Source organism: Coregonus clupeaformis, unplaced genomic scaffold, assembly GCF_020615455.1.
Source record: "Coregonus clupeaformis isolate EN_2021a unplaced genomic scaffold, ASM2061545v1 scaf0085, whole genome shotgun sequence".
Taxonomy (NCBI): domain Eukaryota; kingdom Metazoa; phylum Chordata; class Actinopteri; order Salmoniformes; family Salmonidae; genus Coregonus; species Coregonus clupeaformis.
Window position 1 is genome coordinate 344,861 of NW_025533540.1, and position 21,715 is coordinate 366,575.

Genomic DNA, 21,715 nt, shown 5'->3' on the forward strand with positions numbered 1-21,715 from the left:
TTTATTTTTAACAAAAAAAGTAAAAATAAAACAACTAAAAAAAGTGTTGAGAAAAAAGAAGTGACAGTAGGGAGGCTATATATACAGGGGGGTACCGTTGCAGAGTCAATGTGCGGGGGCACCGGCTAGTTGAGGTAGTTGAGGTAATATGTACATGTGGGCAGAGATAAAGTGACTATGCATAAATAATTAACAGAGTAGCAGCAGCGTAAAAAGGATGGGGTGGGGGGGGCAGTGCAAATAGTCCGGGTAGCCATGATTAGCTGTTCAGGAGTCTTATGGCTTGGGGGTAGAAGCTGTTGAGAAGTCTTTTGGACCTAGACTTGGCACTCCGGTACCGCTTGCCGTGCGGTAGCAGAGAGAACAGTCTATGACTAGGGTGGCTGGAGTCTTTGACAATTTTAAGGGCCTTCCTCTGACACCGCCTGGTATAGAGGTCCTGGATGGCAGGAAGCTTGGCCCCAGTGATGTACTGGGCCGTACGCACTACCCTCTGTAGTGCCTTGCGGTCGGAGGCCAAGCAGTTGCCATACCAGGCGGTGATGCAACCAGTCAGGATGCTCTCGATGGTGCAGCTGTAGAATTTTTTGAGGATCTGAGGACCCATGCCAAATCTTTTCAGTCTCCTGAGGGGGAATAGGCTTTGTCGTGCCCTCTTCACGACTGTCTTGGTGTGTTTGGACCATGATAGTTCGTTGGTGATGTGGACACCAAGGAACTTGAAGCTCTCAACCTGTTCCACTACAGCCCCGTCGATGAGAATGGGGGCGTGCTCAGTCCTCTTTTTTTTCCTGTAGTCCACAATCATCTCCTTTGTCTTGGTCACGTTAAGGGAGAGGTTGTTGTGGTGTTCTTGGGGTTGTACTCATCCTTCTTCCTCTAAACACGGCGAGTGGAGTTTAGACCAAAAAGCTCTATTTTTGTCTCATCAGACCACATGACCTTCTCCCATTCCTCCTCTGGATCATCCAGATGGTCATTGGCAAACTTCAGACGGGCCTGGACATGCGCTGGCTTGAGCAGGGGGACCTTGCGTGCGCTGCAGGATTTTAATCCATGACGGCGTAGTGTGTTACTAATGGTTTTCTTTGAGACTGTGGTCCCAGCTCTCTTCAGGTCATTGACCAGGTCCTGCCGTGTAGTTCTGGGCTGATCCCTCACCTTCCTCATGATCATTGATGCCCCACGAGGTGAGATCTTGCATGGAGCCCCAGACCGATGGTGATTGACCGTCATCTTGAACTTCTTCCATTTTCTAATAATTGCGCCAACAGTTGTTGCCTTCTCACCAAGCTGCTTGCCTATTGTCCTGTAGCCCATCCCAGCCTTGTGCAGGTCTACAATTTTATCCCTGATGTCCTTACACAGCTCTCTGGTCTTGGCCATTGTGGAGAGGTTGGAGTCTGTTTGATTGAGTGTGTGGACAGGTGTCTTTTATACAGGTAACAAGTTCAAACAGGTGCAGTTAACAGGTAATGAGTGGAGAACAGGAGGGCTTCTTAAAGAAAAACTAACAGGTCTGTGAGAGACGGAATTCTTACTGGTTGGTAGGTGATCAAATACTTATGTCATGCAATAAAATGCAAATTAATTACTTAAAAATCATACAATGTGATTTTCTGGATTTTTGTTTTAGATTCCGTCTCTCACAGTTGAAGTGTACCTATGATAAAAATGACAGACCTCTACATGCTTTGTAAGTAGGAAAACCTGCTAAATCGGCAGTGTATCAAATACTTGTTCTCCCCACTGTATGTGGTTGTCCCACCTAGCTATCTGAAGATGAATGCACTAACTAAGTCGCTCTGAATAAGATCTGCTAATCTGGTCTCTAAACTCGTACTACCATTACTGGAAGTATTAACTTAGGTTTGATTTTTAAGGTTAGGGTCAAGGTAAGGGTTAAGGTCAGGGTCAAGGTAAGGGTTAAGGTCAGGGTTAAGGTCAGGGTCAAGGTAAGGGTTAAGGTCAGGGTCAAGGTAAGGGTTAAGGTCAGGGTCAAGGTAAGGGTTAAGGTCAGGGTCAAGGTAAGGGTTAAGGTCAGGGTCAAGGTAAGGGTTAAGGTCAGGGTCAAGGTCAGGGTCAAGGTCAGGGTCAAGGTCAGGGTCAAGGTCAGGGTCAAGGTAAGGGTTAAGGTCAGGGTCAAGGTCAGGGTCAAGGTAAGGGTTAAGGTCAGGGTCAAGGTAAGGGTTAAGGTCAGGGTCAAGGTAAGGGTTAAGGTCAGGGTCAAGGTAAGGGTTAAGGTCAGGGTCAAGGTAAGGGTTAAGGTCAGGGTCAAGGTCAGGGTCAAGGTCAGGGTAAGGGGATCACCTGTTGGTAAAGCAGAAACACTCGTCAGGTTAGTGTTAAGGTTAGTATGCTAGAAGGGTTAGAGTTAGTGTTTACTTGTTGGTAAAGCAGAAGCACTCGTCAGGTTAGGGTTAGTGTCGTCAGGTTTGATCTTAAGGCATTCGATGTACTTCTCTAGACGTCACGGATTTTCCTCACATTCCTTCTGTTCTGAGAGGCAAAGCGAGCCTCTGCTTTTTCGGCTGCGGAGAGAGAAGTGGTTATGAGGTGGAGAGAGAGGTGGTTATGAGGTGGAGAGAGAGAGGTGGTTATGAGGTGGAGAGAGAGAGGTGGTTATGAGGTGGTTATGAGGTGGAGAGAGAGAGGTGGTTATGAGGCGGAGAGAGAGGTGGTTATGAGGCGGAGAGAGAGGTGGTTATGAGGTGGAGAGAGAGAGGTGGTTATGAGGCGGAGAGAGAGAGGTGGTTATGAGGTGCAGAGAGAGAGGTGGTTGAGGCGGAGAGAGAGGTGGTTATGAGGCGGAGAGAGAGAGGTGGTTATGAGGTGGAGAGAGAGGTGGTTATGAGGTGGAGAGAGAGGTGGTTATGAGGTGGAGAGAGAGAGGTGGTTATGAGGCGGAGAGAGAGAGGTGGTTATGAGGTGGAGAGAGAGGTGGTTATGAGGCGGAGAGAGAGGTGGTTATGAGGCGGAGAGAGAGAGGTGGTTATGAGGTGGCGAGAGAGAGGTGGAGAGAGAGGTGGTTATGAGGTGGTTATGAGGTGGAGAGAGAGAAGTGGTTATGAGGTGGTTATGAGGTGGAGAGAGAGAGAGAGGGAGGTGGTTATGAGGTGGTGGAGAGAGAGGTGGATGAGGAGAGAGAGGTGGTTATGAGGTGGAGAGAGAGAGGTGGTTATGAGGCGGAGAGAGGTGGTTATGAGGTGGTTATGAGGTGGAGAGAGAGAGGTGGTTATGAGGTGGAGAGAGAGAGGTGGTTATGAGGTGGAGAGAGAGAGGTGGTTATGAGGTGGAGAGAGAGAGGTGGTTATGAGGTGGAGAGAGAGAGGTGGTTATGAGGTGGTTATGAGGTGGAGAGAGAGAAGTGGTTATGAGGTGGTTATGAGGTGGAGAGAGAGAGGTGGTTATGAGGCGGAGAGAGAGAGGTGGTTATGAGGTGGAGAGAGAGAGGTGGTTATGAGGTGGAGAGAGAGAGGTGGTTATGAGGTGGAGAGAGAGAGGTGGTTATGAGGCGGAGAGAGAGAGGTGGTTATGAGGTGGAGAGAGAGGTGGTTATGAGGTGGTTATGAGGTGGAGAGAGAGAAGTGGTTATGAGGCGGAGAGAGAGGTGGTTATGAGGTGGAGAGAGAGAGGTGGTTATGAGGTGGAGAGAGAGAGGTGGTTGAGGTGGAGAGAGAGAGGTGGTTATGAGGTGGAGAGAGAGGTGGAGAGAGAGGTGGTTATGAGGTGGTTATGAGGTGGAGAGAGAGGTGGTTATGAGGTGGTTATGAGGCGGAGAGAGAGAGGTGGTTATGAGGTGGAGAGAGAGAGGTGGTTATGAGGCGGAGAGAGAGAGGTGGTTATGAGGTGGGAGAGAGAGGTGGTTATGAGGTGGGAGAGAGAGGTGGTTATGAGGTGGTTATGAGGTGGAGAGAGAGAGGTGGTTATGAGGTGGGAGAGAGAGGTGGTTATGAGGTGGTTAGAGGTGGAGAGAGAGAGGTGGTTATGAGGTGGAGAGAGAGAGGTGGTATGAGGTGGAGAGAGAGAGGTGGTTATGAGGTGGAGAGAGAGAGGTGGTTATGAGGTGGAGAGAGAGAGGTGGTTATGAGGTGGAGAGAGAGAGGTGGTTATGAGGGGAGGTGGTTATGAGGTGGAGAGAGAGAGGTGGTTATGAGGTGGAGAGAGAGAGGTGGTTATGAGGTGGAGAGAGAGAGGTGGTTATGAGGCGGAGAGAGAGAGGTGGTTATGAGGTGGAGAGAGAGAGGTGGTTATGAGGTGGAGAGAGAGAGGTGGTTATGAGGTGGAGAGAGAGAGGTGGTTATGAGGTGGAGAGAGAGAGGTGGTTATGAGGTGGTTATGAGGTGGAGAGAGAGAGGTGGTTATGAGGTGGAGAGAGAGAGGTGGTTATGAGGTGGAGAGAGAGAGGTGGTTATGAGGTGGAGAGAGAGAGGTGGTTTTGAGGTGGTTATGAGGTGGAGAGAGAGAGGTGGTTATGAGGTGGAGAGAGAGGTGGTTATGAGGTGGAGAGAGAGAGGTGGTTATGAGGTGGTTATGAGGTGGAGAGAGAGAAGTGGTTATGAGGTGGAGAGAGAGAGGTGGTTATGAGGTGGAGAGAGAGGTGGTTATGAGGTGGAGAGAGAGGTGGTTATGAGGTGGAGAGAGAGAGGTGGTTATGAGGTGGAGAGAGAGAGGTGGTTATGAGGTGGAGAGAGAGGTGGTTATGAGGTGGAGAGAGAAGTGGTTATGAGGTGGAGAGAGAGAGGTGGTTATGAGGTGGAGAGAGAGAGGTGGTTATGAGGTGGTTATGAGGTGGAGAGAGAGAAGTGGTTATGAGGTGGAGAGAGAGAGGTGGTTATGAGGTGGTTATGAGGTGGAGAGAGAGAGGTGGTTATGAGGTGGAGAGAGAGAGGTGGTTATGAGGTGGTTATGAGGTGGAGAGAGAGAGGTGGTTATGAGGTGGTTATGAGGTGGAGAGAGAGAGGTGGTTATGAGGTGGAGAGAGAGAGGTGGTTATGAGGTGGAGAGAGAGAGGTGGTTATGAGGTGGTTATGAGGTGGAGAGAGAGAAGTGGTTATGAGGTGGAGAGAGAGAGGTGGTTATGAGGTGGTTATGAGGTGGAGAGAGAGAAGTGGTTATGAGTGGTGATGCAAGAGGAAGTCTGCAGAATAAAATCACATTTTATTGGTCGCATGCCAAGAGTGTGCAAAGCTGTCATCAAGGCAAATAGTGGCTATTTTGAAGAATATCAAATATGAAATATATTTTGATTTGTTTAACACTTTTTCTGGTTACTACATGATTCCATATGTGTTATTTCATAGTTTGTCTTCACTATTATTATTATTATGAATGAGTAGGTGTTCTAAAACTTTTGACCAGTAGTGTACATATGAAATGGACAGCAGTAGTTATATGGGATGGACTTGACTAGAATACAGTATATACAGTGCATTCGGAAAGTATTCAGACCCCTTCACTTTCCACATTTTGTTACGTTACAGCCTTATTCTAAAATTGATTAAATTATTTTTTCCCTCATCGATTTACACACAATACCCCATAATGACAAAACGAAAACAGGTTTTTAGAAATTTGTGCAAACGTATTCAAAATAAAAACAGAAATACCTTATTTACATAAGTATTCAGACCCTTTGCTATGAGACTCAAAATTGAGCTCAAGTGCATCCTGTTTCCATTGATCATCCTTGAGATGTTTCTACAACTTCATTGGAGTCCACCTGTGGTAAATTCAATTGATTGGACATGATTTGGAAAGGCACACACCTGTCTATATAAGGTCCCACAGTTGACAGTGCATGTCAGATCAAAAACCAAGCCATGAGGTCGAAGCAATTGTCCGTAGAGCTCCGAGACAGGATTGTGTCGAGGCACAGATCTGGGGAAGGGTACCAAAATATTTCTGCAGCATTGAAGGTCCCCAAGAACACAGTGGCCTCCATCGTTCTTAAATGGAAGAAGCTTGGAACCACCAAGACTCTTCCTAGAGCTGGCCGCCCGGCCAAACTGAGCAATCGGGGGAGAAGGGCCTTGGTCAGGGAGGTGACCAAGAACCCGATGGTCACTCTGACAGAGCTCCAGAGTTCCTCTGTGGAGATGGGAGAACCTTCCAGAAGTACAACCATCTCTGCAGCACTCCACCAATCAGGCCTTTATGGTAGAGTGGCCAGGTCCATGGAGCCTTAACAGTTCTTACAGTGAGTTTCTTAACAGGTGCATGTTTATCAATAATTGGAAGAAGCAATTTCATAAATTCATTAAGTGCAGCGTCTGGATGCTCCTTATTAATCACATCAGACCAACACTTCCTTTTAATCATCATCCACATGAGTCACAGCTAAATCGTTTGTATGATCCCCAGTCACCATAGTCCCCGTGCCCAAGGACTCTAAGATAACCTGCCTAAATGACTACCAACCCGTAGCACTGACGTCTGTAGCCATGAAGTGCTTTGAAAGGCTGGTCATGGCTCACATCAACACCATTATCCCAGAAACCCTAGACCCACCTAATTTGCATACCGCCCCAACAGAGCCACAGATGATGCAATCTCTATTGCGCTCCACACTGCCCTTTCCCACCTGGACAAGATGAACACCTATGTGAGAATGCTATTCATTGACTACAGCTCAGCATTCAACACCATAGTGCCCTCTAAGCTCATCACTAAGCTAAGGATCCTGGGACTAAACACCTCCCTCTGCAACTGGATCCTGGACTTCCTGACGGGCCGCCCCCAGGTGGTAAGGGTAGGTAACAAAACATCTGCCACGCTGATCCTCAACCCGGGGGCCCCTCAGGGTTGCATGCTCAGTCCCCTCCTGTACTCCCTGTTCACCCATGACTGCATGGCCAGGCACGACTCCAACACCATCATTAAGTTTGCCGATGACACAACAGCAGTAGGCCTGATCACCGACAACGATGAGACAGCCTATAGGGAGGAGGTCAGAGACCTGGCCGTGTGGTGCCAGGATAACAACCTCTCCCTCAACGTGACCAAGACAAAGGAGATGATTGTGGACTACAGGGAAAAAAAAGAGGACTGAGCACGCCCCCATTCTCATCGACGGGGCTGTAGTGGAACAGGTTGAGAGCTTCAAGTTCCTTGGTGTCCACATCACCAACAAACTAACATGGTCCAAACACACCAAGACAGTCGTGAAGAGGGCACGACAAAACCTATTCCCCCTCAGGAGACTGAAAAGATTTGGCATGGGTCCTCAGATCCTCAAGAAGTTATACAGCTGCTCCATCGAGAGCATTCTGACCGGTTGCATCACTACCTGGTATGGCAACTGCTTGGCCTCCAACCGCAAGGCACTACAGAGGGTAGTGCGTACGCCCCAGTACATCACTGGGGCCAAGCTTCCTGCCATCCAGGACCTCTATACCAGGCGGTGTCAGAGGAAGGCCCTACAAATTGTCAAAGACTCCAGTCACCCAAGTCATAGACTGTTCTCTCTGCTACCGCACGGCAAGCGGTACCGGAGCGCCAAGTCTAGGTCCAAAAGGATTCTTAACAGCTTCTACACCCAAGCCATAAGACTCCTGAACAGCTAATCATGGCTACCCGGACTATTTGCACTGCCCCCCCACCCCATATTTTTACGCTGCTGCTACTCTGTTAATTATTTATGCATAGTCACTTTAACTCTACCCACATGTACATATTACTTCAACTACCTCAACTAGCCGGTGCCCCCGCACATTGACTCTGCACCGGTACCCCCCTGTATATATAGCCTCCCTACTGTTATTTTATTTTACTTCTGCTCTTTTTTTCTCAACACTTTTTGTTGTTGTTTTATTTTACTTTTTTATTAAGAAATAAATGCACTGTTGGTTAAGGGCTGTAAGTAAGCATTTCACGGTAATGTCTGCACCTGTTGTATTCGGCGCATGTGGCCAATAAAATGTGATTTGATTTATACACTATTTTAGGCCCAGCTGTTGGAACTTTGTCTTTCCTGGATATAGCCACTATATTGTGATCACTGCATCCAATGGGTACGGATACAGCTTCAGAACAAAGTTCTACAGTATTAGTCAAAATGTGATCGATACATGCGGATGATCTTGTTCCTGTAGTGTTTGTAAACACCACGGTAGGTTGATTAATAACCTGAACCAGATTACAGCCACTGGTTACAGTGAGAAGCTTCCTCTTGAGCGGACAGCTTGATGAAAACCAGTCAATATTCAGGTCCCCAAGAAAGTAGACCTCTCTGTTTACATCACATACACTATCAAGCATTTCACACATATGATTTAGATACTGACTGTTAGCACATGGTGGTCTATAGCAACACCCCAAAAGAAAAGGCTTTAGATGTGGCAAGTGAACCTGCAACCACAACACTTCAATAACACTTGACATAAGATCTTCTCTAAGCATTACAGGGATATGGCTCTGAATATATACAGCAACACCTCCCCCATTAGCATTCCTGTCTCTTCTGTAGATGTTATATTCTTGTATTGCTGCTGCTGTATCATCAAATGAATTATCTAAGTGATTCTCAGAAATGGCTAATATATGAATGTTACCTGATGTTAGCAAGTTATTGATTTCATGAACCTTATTTCTAAGGCTACATATATTAATATGGGCTATTTTCAGCCCTTTCCTGGGTAGCTTATCAGAGATAGACATAATACTGAAAAGAGCAAACAAAGCAAGAGAAAACAATATATATACATTCAGCAGTCCATTAAATCAGTTGGTGTGTGTGTGTGGGGTTGAAGCTACGAACCAATAGGCTTCACTCTCTCATCCCACTACTTCCTGCTTCCCAGGTCAAAAGTGTAATTTCTTAGAAAGAATAAAGAGCTGGTGACTTGATTATTTATTTACTGATTTATTTACACTGTGAATAAAAACTAAAAACGAACAGTAAAAATGAGCCTAGTCAATGTTGTCGTCGACTTCACCGTGCGTCAAACACAACCACTGGAGTCTGGGAGTCAAGGAAAATCAACAAGAATGGAAAACATTATTTCAAAACAGATATGGAAATCAGCATTTTTCATATAGTAAGTAGACTTGCACGAGTCTTGGCTTGTGTGCGAACCGGAGCCTATATCCTGTTTCTGTAGCGCGAGACAGGACAAGGACACCCCCTAGACAGGACGCTAGTCTATTACAGGCCACCCCCTAGACAGGACGCTAGTCTATTAGAGGCCACCCCCTAGACAGGACGCTAGTCTATTACAGGCCACCCCCTAGACAGGACGCTAGTCTATTAGAGGCCACCCCCTAGACAGGACGCTAGTCTATTACAGGGCACCCCCTAGACAGGACGCTAGTCTATTACAGGCCACCCCCTAGACAGGACGCTAGTCTATTACAGGCCACCCCCTAGACAGGACGCTAGTCTATTACAGGCCACCCCCTAGACAGGACGCTAGTCTATTAGAGGGCACCCCCTAGACAGGACGCTAGTCTATTAGAGGGCACCCCCTAGACAGGACGCTAGTCTATTAGAGGGCACCCCCTAGACAGGACGCTCGTCTATTACAGGCCACCCCCTAGACAGGACGCTAGTCTATTAGAGGGCACCCCCTAGACAGGACGCTAGTCTATTAGAGGGCACCCCCTAGACAGGACGCTAGTCTATTAGAGGCCACCCCCTAGACAGGACGCTAGTCTATTAGAGGCCACCCCCTAGACAGGACGCTAGTCTATTACAGGCCACCCCCTAGACAGGACGCTAGTCTATTAGAGGACACCCCCTAGACAGGACGCTAGTCTATTACAGGCCACCCCCTAGACAGGACGCTAGTCTATTAGAGGCCACCCCCTAGACAGGACGCTAGTCTATTACAGGCCACCCCCTAGACAGGACGCTAGTCTATTACAGGCCACCCCCTAGACAGGACGCTAGTCTATTACAGGCCACCCCCTAGACAGGACGCTAGTCTATTAGAGGGCACCCCCTAGACAGGACGCTAGTCTATTACAGGGCACCCCCCTAGACAGGACGCTAGTCTATTACAGGCCACCCCCTAGACAGGACGCTAGTCTATTAGAGGGCACCCCCTAGACAGGACGCTAGTCTATTAGAGGGCACCCCCTAGACAGGACGCTAGTCTATTACAGGCCACCCCCTAGACAGGACGCTAGTCTATTACAGGCCACCCCCTAGACAGGACGCTAGTCTATTACAGGCCACCCCCTAGACAGGACGCTAGTCTATTAGAGGGCACCCCCTAGACAGGACGCTAGTCTATTACAGGGCACCCCCTAGACAGGACGCTAGTCTATTACAGGGCATTTTTCTATAATGTACACTAATGATTCCAGGGATTTTTCTGCCAAAGAAACCCTTGGGCAGGCAGCCAAAGCGTTTCTTCGGGCTGCCTAAATCCAAACTGAAAAAAATAAGTATATATACACACACACTGAACCAAAATATAAAAACGCAACATGTAAAGTGTTGGTCCCATGTTTCATGAGTTGAAATAAAAGATCCCAGAAATGTTCCATACACACAAAAAGCTGATTTCTCTAAAATGTTGTGCACAAATGTGTTTACATCCCTGTTAGTGAGCATTTCTCCTTTGCCAAGATAATCCATCCACCTGACAGGTGTGGCATATCAAGAAGCTGAATAAACAGCATGATCATTACACAGGTGCACCTTGTGCTGGGGACAATAAAAGGCCACGTTAAAATGTGCAGTTTTGTCACAACACAATGCCACAGATGTCTCAAGGAAGAGTATTTTTGTCTGTAGTAAAGCCCTTTTGTGGGAAAAAACTAATTCTGATTGGCTGGGCCTGGCAGCCAAGGGTGTGGGCTTCTGCCCCCCCATAATCCAGAGATTAGGGCCTAATGAATTATTTAAATTGACTGATTCCCTTGTATGAACTGAAATCTTAGAAATTGTTGCGTTATATATATATATATATATATATATATATATATATATATATATACACACATACATACATACATACACACACACACACAGTGTGGGGAAAAAAGTATTTGATCCCCTGCTGATTTTGTACGTTTGCCCACTGACAAAAAAATTATCAGTCTATAATTTTAATGGTAGGTTTATTTGAACAGTGAGAGACAGAATAACAACAAAAAAATCCAGAAAAACGCATGTCAAAAATGTTATAAATTGATTTGCATTTTAATGAGGGAAATAAGTATTTGACCCCCTCTCAATCAGAAAGACTTCTGGCTCCCAGGTGTCTTTTATACAGGTAACGAGCTGAGATTAGGAGCACACTCTTAAAGGGAGTGCTCCTAATCTCAGCTTGTTACCTGTATAAAAGACACCTGTCCACAGAAGCAATCAATCAATCAGATTCCAAACTCTCCACCATGGCCAAGACCAAAGAGCTCTCCAAGGATGTCAGGGACAAGATTGTAGACCTACACAAGGCTGGAATGGGCTACAAGACCATCGCCAAGCAGCTTGGTGAGAAGGTGACAACAGTTGGTGCGATTATTCGCAAATGGAAGAAACACAAAAGAACTGTCAATCTCCCTCGGCCTGAGGCTCCATGCAAGATCTCACCTCGTGGAGTTGCAATGATCATGAGAACGGTGAGGAATCAGCCCAGAACTACACGGGAGGATCTTGTCAATGATCTCAAGGCAGCTGGGACCATAGTCACCAAGAAAACAATTGGTAACACACTATTCCGTGAAGGACTGAAATCCTGCAGCGCCCGCAAGGTCCCCCTGCTCAAGAAAGCACATATACAGGCTCGTCTGAAGTTTGCCAATGAACATCTGAATGATTCAGAGGAGAACTGGGTGAAAGTGTTGTGGTCAGATGAGACCAAAATCGAGCTCTTTGGCATCAACTCAACTCGCCGTGTTTGGAGGAGGAGGAATGCTGTCTATGACCCCAAGAACACCATCCCCACCGTCAAACATGGAGGTGGAAACATTATGCTTTGGGGGTGTTTTTCTGCTAGGGGGACAGGACAACTTCACTGCATCAAAGGGACGATGGACGGGGCCATGTACCATCAAATCTTGGGTGAGAACCTCCTTCCCTCAGGCAGGGCGTTGAAAATGGGTCGTGGATGGGTATTCCAGCATGACAATGACCCAAAACACACGGCCAAGGCAACAAAGGAGTGGCTCAAGAAGAAGCACATTAAGGTCCTGGAGTGGCCTAGCCAGTCTCCAGACCTTAATCCCATAGAAAATCTGTGGAGGGAGCTGAAAGTTCAAGTTGCCAAACGTCAGCCTCAACTTTAATGACTTGGAGAAGATCTGCAAAGAGGAGTGGAACAAAATCCCTCCTGAGATGTGTGCAAACCTGGTGGCCAACTACAAGAAATGTCTGACCTCTGTGATTGCCAACAAGGGTTTTGCCACCAAGTACTAAGTCATGTTTTGCAGAGGGGTCAAATACTTATTTCCCTCATTAAAATGCAAATCAATTTATAACATTTTTGACTGATTTTTTTGTTGTTATTCTGTCTCTTACTGTTCAAATAAACCTACCATTAAAATTATAGACTGATCATGTCTTTGTCAGTGGGCAAACGTACAAAATCAGCAGGGGATCAAATACTTTTTTCCCCTCACTGTGTGTATATATATATATACACACACACACACACACACACACACACACACACACACACACACACACACACAGTTGAAGTCGGAAGTTTACATTCACCTTAGCCAAATACATTTAAACTCAGTTTTTCACAATTCCTGACATTTAATCCTAGTAAAAATTCCCTGTCTTAGGTCAGTTAGGATCAACACTTTATTTTAAGAATGTGAAATGTCAGAATAATAGTAGAGAGTGATTTATTTCAGCTTTTATTTCTTTCATCACATTCCCAATGGGTCAGAAGTTTACATACACTCAATTAGTATTTGGTAGCATTGCCTTTAAATTGTTTAACTTGAGTCAAACGTTTCAGGTATCCTTCCACAAGCGTCCCACCTAATAAGTTGGGTGAATTTTGGCCCATTTCTCCTGACAGAGCTGGTGTAACTGAGTCAGGTTTGTAGGCCTCCTTGCTCGCACACGCTTTTTCAGTTCTACCCACACATTTTCTATAGGATTGAGGTCAGGGCTTTATGATGGCCACTCCAATACCTTGACTTTGTTGTCCTTAAGCCATTTTGCCACAACTTTGGAAGTTTGCTTGGGGTCATTGTCCATTTGAAAGACCCATTTGCGACCAAGCTTTAACTTCCCGACTGATGTCTTGAGATGTTGCTTCAATATATCCACATAATTTTCCATCGTCATGATGCCATCTATTTTGTGAAGTGCACCAGTCCCTCCTGCAGCAAAGCACCCCCACAGCATGATGCTGCCACCCCCGTGCTTCACGGTTGGGATGGTGTTCTTCGGCTTGCAATCCTTCCCCTTTTTCCTCCAAGCATAACGATGGTCATTATGGCCAAACAGTTCTATTTTTGTTTCATCAGACCAGAGGACATTTCTCCAAAAAGTACGATCTTTGTCCCCATTTGCAGTTGTAAACCGTAGTCTGGCTTTTTTATGGCGGTTTTGGAGCAGTGGCTTCTTCCTTGCTGAGCGGCCTTTCAGGTTATGTCGATATACAGTGGGGGAAAAAAGTATTTAGTCAGCCACCAATTGTGCAAGTTCTCCCACTTAAAAAGATGAGAGAGGCCTGTAATTTTCATCATAGGTACACGTCAACTATGACAGACAAATTGAGAAAAAAAAATCCAGAAAATCCCATTGTAGGATTTTTAATGAATTTATTTGCAAATTATGGTGGAAAGTAAGTATTTGGTCACCTACAAACAAGCAAGATTTCTGGCTCTCACAGACCTGTAACTTCTTCTTTAAGAGGCTCCTCTGTCCTCCACTCGTTACCTGTATTAATGGCACCTGTTTGAACTTGTTATCAGTATAAAAGACACCTGTCCACAACCTCAAACAGTCACACTCCAAACTCCACAATGGCCAAGACCAAAGAGCTGTCAAAGGACACCAAAAACAAAATTGTAGACCTGCACCAGGCTGGGAAGACTGAATCTGCAATAGGTAAGCAGCTTGGTTTGAAGAAATCAACTGTGGGAGCAATTATTAGGAAATGGAAGACATACAAGACCACTGATAATCTCCATCGATCTGGGGCTCCATGCAAGATCTCACCCCGTGGGGTCAAAATGATCACAAGAACGGTGAGCAAAAATCCCAGAACCACACGGGTGACCTAGTGAATGACCTGCAGAGAGCTGGGACCAAAGTAACAAAGCCTACCATCAGTAACACACTACGCCGCCAGGGACTCAAATCCTGCAGTGCGAGACGTGTCCCCCTGCTTAAGCCAGTACATGTCCAGGCCCGTCTGAAGTGCATTTGGATGATCCAGAAGAGGATTGGGAGAATGTCATATGGTCAGATGAAACCAAAATATAAATTTTTTGTAAAAACTCAACTCGTCATGTTTGGAGGACAAAGAATGCTGAGTTGCATCCAAAGAACACCATACCTACTGTGAAGCATGGGGTTGGAAACATCATGCTTTGGGGCTGTTTTTCTGCAAAGGGACCAGGACGACTGATCCGTGTAAAGGAAAGAATGAATGGGGCCATGTATCGTCAGATTTTGAGTGAAACCCTCCTTCCATCAGCAAGGGCATTGAAGATGAAACGTGGCTGGGTCTTTCAGCATGACAATGATCCCAAACATACCGCCCGGGCAACGAAGGAGTGGCTTCGTAAGAAGCATTTCAAGGTCCTGGAGTGGCCTAGCCAGTCTCCAGATCTCAACCCCATAGAAAATCTTTGGAGGGAGTTGAAAGTCTGTGTTGCCCAGCGACAGCCCCAAAACATCACTGCTCTAGAGGAGATCTGCATGGAGGAATGGGCCAAAATACCAGCAACAGTGTGTGAAAACCTTGTGAAGACTTACAGAAAACGTTTGACCTGTGTCATTGCCAACAAACGGTATATAACAAAGTATTGAGAAACTTTTGTTATTGACCAAATACTTATTTTCCACCATCATATGCCAATAAATTCATAAAAAATCCTACAATGTGATTTTCTGGATTTTATTTTCTCATTTTGTCTGTCATAGTTGACGTGTACCTATGATGAAAATTACAGGCCTCTCTCATCTTTTTAAGTGGGAGAACTTGCACAATTGGTGGCTGACTAAATACTTTTTTTCCCCACTGTAGGACTCGTTTTACTGTGGATATAGATACTTTTGTACCTGTTTCCTCCAGCATCTTCACAAGGTCCTTTGCTGTTTTTCTGGGATTGATTTGCACTTTTCGCACCAAAGTACTTTTATCTCTAGGAGACAGAACGCGTCTCCTTCCTGAGCGGTATGACGGCTGCGTGGTCCCATGGTGTTTATACTTGCGTACTAAGGCACAGTCAACTTAGTGTATGTAAACTTCTGACCCACTGGAATTGTGATACAGTGAATTATAAGTGAACTAATCTCTGTAAACAATTGTTGGAAAAATTACTTGTGTCATGCACAAAGTAGATGTCCTAACCAACTTGCCAAAACTATAGTTTGTTAACAAGAAATTTGTGGAGTGGTTGAAAAACGAGTTTTAATGACTCCAAACCTAAGTGTATGTAAACTTCCAACTTCAACTGTGTGTGTGTATATATAAATAAATAAATCATTTTCAGGATGGAAAAACGCTTTCAGTGTAAACTTAAACCAGACATACGGTATCTAGAAAATATAATATATTTTCTTTAGATTATAATCTTTGAGAACTAACAATCACCTAAATAAAAGCTAGACAGTCAGGGGAATTGAAAATGAATTTAACAGTATTGTTTTGTTATTAAGTTTGAGCAAAAGATCACAGCATTAGCCATGGCAAAATGCATAAAATTACAGGAAATTCTCTATAAAAAAATGTAGAATTGCAGGAAATTAACTTTACATGCAAAAATGTATCTCGGCTCCATTGAGAAATTTGAATAGCAAGAAATTGGCTTAAAAATGCAACAAAACTAACTAAAATGGGGGCCTCAAACGTTCAGCCGCGCCGACCGTGCCCATTGCCACGCCCCCTGCCACACCCACCACATACGCCCCTTTTTGATCCAGAAAACCCTGGATTCACTCCTACAGAGGTTTCAAAAAAAACAATTTAAAATATGTGAACATCTGAATATATTGAAAAGGATACATCTCTTCGTTCTCTTCTTGTACATGATTCTGTATCCACACTCTCTGCATCTGATTGGATCGCGAGCCTTAATTTCATTTTCAGTGTGGCATTCTGTTTGGAGAAAAACATTTCAGCTGCTACTACATCATATCATAACATATCACATACTGGTCATATCATAACATATCACATACTGGTCATATCATAACATATCACATACTGGTCATATCATAACATATCACATACTGGTCATATCATAACATATCACATACTGGTCATATCATAACATATCACATACTGGTCATATCATAACATATCACACATACTGGTCATATCATAACATATCACACATACTGGTCATATCATAACATATCACACATACTGGTCATATCATAACATATCACATACTGGTCATATCATAACATATCACACATACTGGTCATATCATAACATATCACACATACTGGTCATATCATAACATATCACACATACTGGTCATATCATAACATATCACACATACTGGTCATATCATAACATATCACACATACTGGTCATATCATAACATATCACACATACTGGTCATATCATAACATATCACACATACTGGTCATATCATAACATATCACACATACTGGTCATATCATAACATATCACACATACTGGTCATATCATAACATATCACACATACTGGTCATATCATAACATATCACACATACTGGTCATATCATAACATATCACATACTGGTCATATCATAACATATCACATACTGGTCATATCATAACATATCACATACTGGTCATATCATAACATATCACATACTGGTCATATCATAACATATCACATACTGGTCATATCATAACATATCACACATACTGGTCATATCATAACATATCACACATACTGGTCATATCATAACATATCACATACTGGTCATATCATAACATATCACATACTGGTCATATCATAACATATCACATACTGGTCATATCATAACATATCACATACTGGTCATATCATAACATATCACACATACTGGTCATATCATAACATATCACACATACTGGTCATATCATAACATATCACATACTGGTCATATCATAACATATCACATACTGGTCATATCATAACATATCACACATACTGGTCATATCATAACATATCACACATACTGGTCATATCATAACATATCACATACTGGTCATATCATAACATATCACATACTGGTCATATCATAACATATCACATACTGGTTCTGTAAGGCAGGAGCTGCAGCAGCACATCAACATACAGTTGAAGAAGTCGGAAGTTTACATACACTTAGGTTGGAGTCATTAAAACTCGTTTTTCAACCACTCCACACATTTCTTGTTAACAAACTTTAGTTTTGGCAAGTCGGTTAGGACATCTACTTTGTGTGTGACAAGTAATTTAAAAAAAAAAAAAAAAATTACAGACAGATTATTTCACTTATAATTCACTGTATCACAATTCCAGTGGGTCTGAAGTTTACATACACTAAGTTGACTGTGCCTTTAAACAGCTTGGAAAATTCCAGAAAACGTATTGTGGGAAGCTTGTGGAAGGCTACCCGAAACGTTTGACCCAAGTTAAACAATTTAAAGGCAATGCTACCAAATACTAATTGAGTGTATGTAAACTTCTGACCCACTGGGAATGTGATGAAATAAATAAAAGCTGAAATAAATAATTCTCTCTACTATTATTTCGACATTTCACATTCTTAAAATAAAGTGGTGATCCTATCTGACCTAAGACAGGGAATTTTTACTAGGATTAAATGTCAGGAATGGTGAAAAACTGAGTTTAAATGTGTTTGGCTAAGGTGTATGTTAACTTCCGACTTCAACTGTATGTAGATATGGGTGAACAAAACAAGGGTACTGAAGGGGCATGTTATGAAAAGTCATTGTAACAGTCTTCGTTAGAGTACAAAGACAAAGCGTGGATTTTAGAAACTATTCATGGTAAAATGGCACAATGTGTTTAGGGTGCTATGTACAATATTACAGTTTCATAACAGCAGACATTACCCCCACATATGTAGATCATAGGCTGTTGCTTGGGGGGTTGCACGTCTTTTTGAGCGTCCATGCTTGAATCTGGAGAAAATCAGATAACATTGTCAGTACCGTTTGAGACGTGTGACCAACAGCCGAAACCGCATGGCTTGTAAATGACATTGTTTTTTTGTTTTTTTTTATTTCACCTTTATTTAACCAGGTAAACCAGTTGAGAACAAGTTCTCATTTACAACTGCGACCTGGCCAAGATAAAGCAAAGCAGTGCGATAAAAACAACAACACAGAGTTACATATGGGGTAAAACAAAACAAAGTCAAAAATACAACAGAAATACATATATATACAGTGTGTGCAAATTTAGCAAGTTATGGAGGTAAGGCAATAAAATAGGCTATAGTGCAAAATAATTACAATTAGTATTAACACTGGAATGATAGATGTGCAAGAGATGATGTGCAAATAGAGATACTGGGGTGCAAAATAAATAACAATATGGGGATGAGGTAGTTGGGCGGGCTAATTTCAGATGGGCTGTGTACAGGTGCAGTGATCGGTAAGCTGCTCTGACAACTGACGCTTAAAGTTAGTGAGGGAGATAAGTGTCTCCAGCTTCAGAGATTTTTGCAATTTGTTCCAGTCATTGGCAGCAGAGAACTGGAAGGAATTGCGGCCAAAGGAGGTGTTGGCTTTGGGGATGACCAGTGAGATATACCCGCTGGAGCGCAGACTACGGGTGGGTGTTGCTATGGTGACCAATGAGCTAAGATAAGGCGGGGATTTGCCTAGCAGTGATTTATAGATGGCCTGGAGCCAGTGGGTTTGGCGACGAATATGTAGTGAGGACCAGCCAACAAGAGCGTACAGGTCACAGTGGTGGGTATTATATGGGGCTTTGGAGACAAAACGGATGGCACTGTGATAGACTACATCCAATTTGCTGAGTAGAGTGTTGGAGGCTATTTTGTAAATGACATCGCCGAAGTCAAGGATCGGTAGGATAGTCAGTTTTACGAGGGCATGTTTGGCAGCATGAGTGAAGGAGGCTTTGTTGCGAAATAGGAAACCGATTCTAGATTTAACTTTGGATTGGAGATTCTTAATGTGAGTCTGGAAGGAGAGTTTACAGTCTAACCAGACACCTAGATATTTGTAGTTGTCCACATACTCTAGGTCAGACCCGTCGAGAGTAGTGATTCTAGTCGGGTGGGCGGGTGCAAGCAGCGTTCGGTTGAAGAGCATGCATTTAGTTTTACTAGTGTTTAAGAGCAGTTGGAGGCTACTGAAGGAGTGTTGTATGGAATTGAAGCTCGTTTGGAGGTTTGTTAACACAGTGTCCAATGAAGGGCCAGATGTATACAAAATGGTGTCGTCTGCGTAGAGGTGGATCTGAGAGTCACCAGCAGCAAGAGCGACGTCATTGATATACACAGAGAATAGAGTCGGCCCGAGAATTGAACCCTGTGGCACCACCATAGAGACTGCCAGAGGTCCAGACAACAGGCCCTCCGATTTGACACATTGAACTCTATCTGAGAAGTAGTTGGTGAACCAGGCGAGGCAGTCATTTGAGAAACCAAGGCTATTTAGTCTGCCAATAAGAATGCGGTGGTTGACAGAGTCGAAAGCCTTGGCCAGGTCAATGAAAACGGCTGCACAGTACTGTCTATTATCGATCGCGGTTATTATATCGTTTAGGACCTTGAGCGTGGCTGAAGTGCACCCATGACCAGCTCAGAAACCGGATTGCATAGCGGAGAAGGTACGGTGGGATTCGAAATGGTCGGTGATCTGTTTGTTGACTTGGCTTTCAAAAACTTTTGAAAGGCAGGGCAGGATGGATATGGGTCTGTAACAGTTTGGATCTAGAGTGTCACCCCCTTTTGAAGAGGGGGATGACCGCGGCAGCTTTCCAATCTCTGGGGATCTCAGACGTTACGAAAGAGAGGTTGAACAGGCTAGTAATAGGGGTTGCGACAATTTCGGCGGCTAGTTTTAGAAAGAAAGGGTCCAGATTGTCTAGCCCAGATGATTTGTAGGGGTCCAGATTTTGCAGCTCTTTTAGAACATCAGCTGTCTGGATTTGTGTGAAGGAGAAGCGGGGGGGGCATGGGCAAGTTGCAGCGGAGGGTGCAGATGACTATCTTACATATAACTGATTTGCTAAGTGAAACAAAAGCATAATTATCTTATAGCAATTAAACCAAATATTACGATAACTAACCCCTTTCATCTGCGGTTTAGCCTTAGATAGCGGGCTACATTTGAATGAATGGGTTTCCTGGCTAACGTTAGCTAAGAGCAGTAAACAGAAAAACTACCCACAGATAACAATTTTAAGCTACCATCAAAATAATAACTGGGAAATATTATAGCATATATCGCATGTTTAAAACCAATTCACTATGAAATAATTAGTAATTTAGATAACCCACCTGTTTAGAGAGCTGGTCATTTGTTTCAGTCATGCAGCGTGCGTCTCAACAACGTGCTTCATCTTCCTCGGATTGGGTTGGCGGATCGCATCCAACCTTTAACCGGCATACGCCGCCCCCTACTGTACGGAAGTGTTAGGCCAGTCACGGCCTAAATATATTCAAGTCTTTTAATTATTTCTGTAAGAAAGTGAAATAGAGCCCTAGACACCACTTCCCTTTCGCTTGATCAAGGACGTGAGTAGTGATTCTTCGGTGGGGTTTATCAGCGGTTGGCATCCAACGTCATGGTGCATTACCGCCACCTATTGTAGGCCTTCTTCTTCTGTGTTATATTTTATTTTAATTTAACTAGGCAAGTCAATTAAGAACAAATTCTTATTTACAATGACGGCCTACAGCGGCCAAACCCGGACGACGCTGGGCCAATTGTGCGCCGCCCGATGGGACTCCCAATCCCGGCCGGTTGTGATACAGCCTGGAATCGAACCAGGGGGTCTGTAGTGACGCCTCAAGCACTGAGATGCAGTGCCTTAGACCACTGTGCCACTCGGGAGGACTACATCCAAAACTTGACGATTTGAAACTAAAACTAAAAAAGTGAGGAGTCTATCTGTTCTTTTGATATGGAGTCTCTCCCTACTCAAGTGTAGTTGGGGTATATTAACTACAGAGTCAGAGCATCTATCCCAAGACCAATGCAGTGTGATCACTGGAAAGCTTTTGGTCATGTTTCAAGTGTTTGCAGAAGGGAGAAGTCGAGATGTCCAAGTTGTGGAAAATATTATTTCATGTGTTATAAAAGTGATGAAAATGTGACATGTTGTAATTGTGGTGGGAACCATGAAGCTACGTCTTTGGAATGCCCTACTAGGGTGAAAGAGAATGAGGTGGCCAAAGTCAGGGCTGTCCAGAGCATTTCATATGCAGCAGCTGTTAAAAGGGTTGAGGGTTTGAATGGTGCTCCTGAAGAGTCCATGGTGGTGGATAGGCCCTCACTGCAGGCTGCAGGGGTTGCCTTTCACCAGCAGGACCCTGACATTTTAAAGGTTAAGAAGGTGGACTTTGTGGCCTTTATAGCTATGGAGATGAATGGCACTGCCAAGGTGGAGA

General features: G+C 44.3%; 1 protein-coding gene across 2 annotated transcripts; it reads right to left on the reverse strand.

Moving 5' to 3' along the window:
- Positions 1-8,847: 8,847 nt before the first annotated feature.
- LOC121555492 (DNA-directed RNA polymerases I, II, and III subunit RPABC4) lies at positions 8,848-20,710 on the reverse strand. Of its 2 annotated transcripts, none has more exons than XM_041869327.1 (4): positions 20,603-20,710; positions 18,180-18,248; positions 16,146-16,238; positions 8,848-8,955 (listed from the first exon to the last, which is right to left on the reverse strand). In XM_041869327.1, exons 2-4 carry the CDS (start codon positions 18,238-18,240, stop codon positions 8,933-8,935), a joined length of 177 nt encoding a protein of 58 aa, XP_041725261.1. In that variant the 5' UTR covers positions 18,241-18,248; positions 20,603-20,710; the 3' UTR covers positions 8,848-8,932. The 2 variants fall into 2 exon arrangements, with proteins under 2 accessions (XP_041725261.1, XP_041725262.1); XM_041869328.1 differs by lacking the exon at positions 20,603-20,710 and adding an exon at positions 18,356-18,388.
- Positions 20,711-21,715: the final 1,005 nt, after the last annotated feature.

What these genes read in the sequence shown, in the direction of transcription:
- LOC121555492 (XM_041869327.1), bottom strand. Translation starts at nt 18,240, where the DNA reads ATGGACGCTCAAAAAGACGTGCAACCCCCCAAGCAACAGCCTATGATC. An exon ending in TATGATCTACATATGTGGGG is followed by an intron (nt 16,239 to 18,179) that starts GTAATGTCTGCT and finishes TTCTCCAAACAG; the next exon opens with AATGCCACACTGAAAATGAA. An exon ending in CAAGAAGAGAACGAAGAGAT is followed by an intron (nt 8,956 to 16,145) that starts GTATCCTTTTCA and finishes CCCAGACTCCAG; the next exon opens with TGGTTGTGTTTGACGCACGG.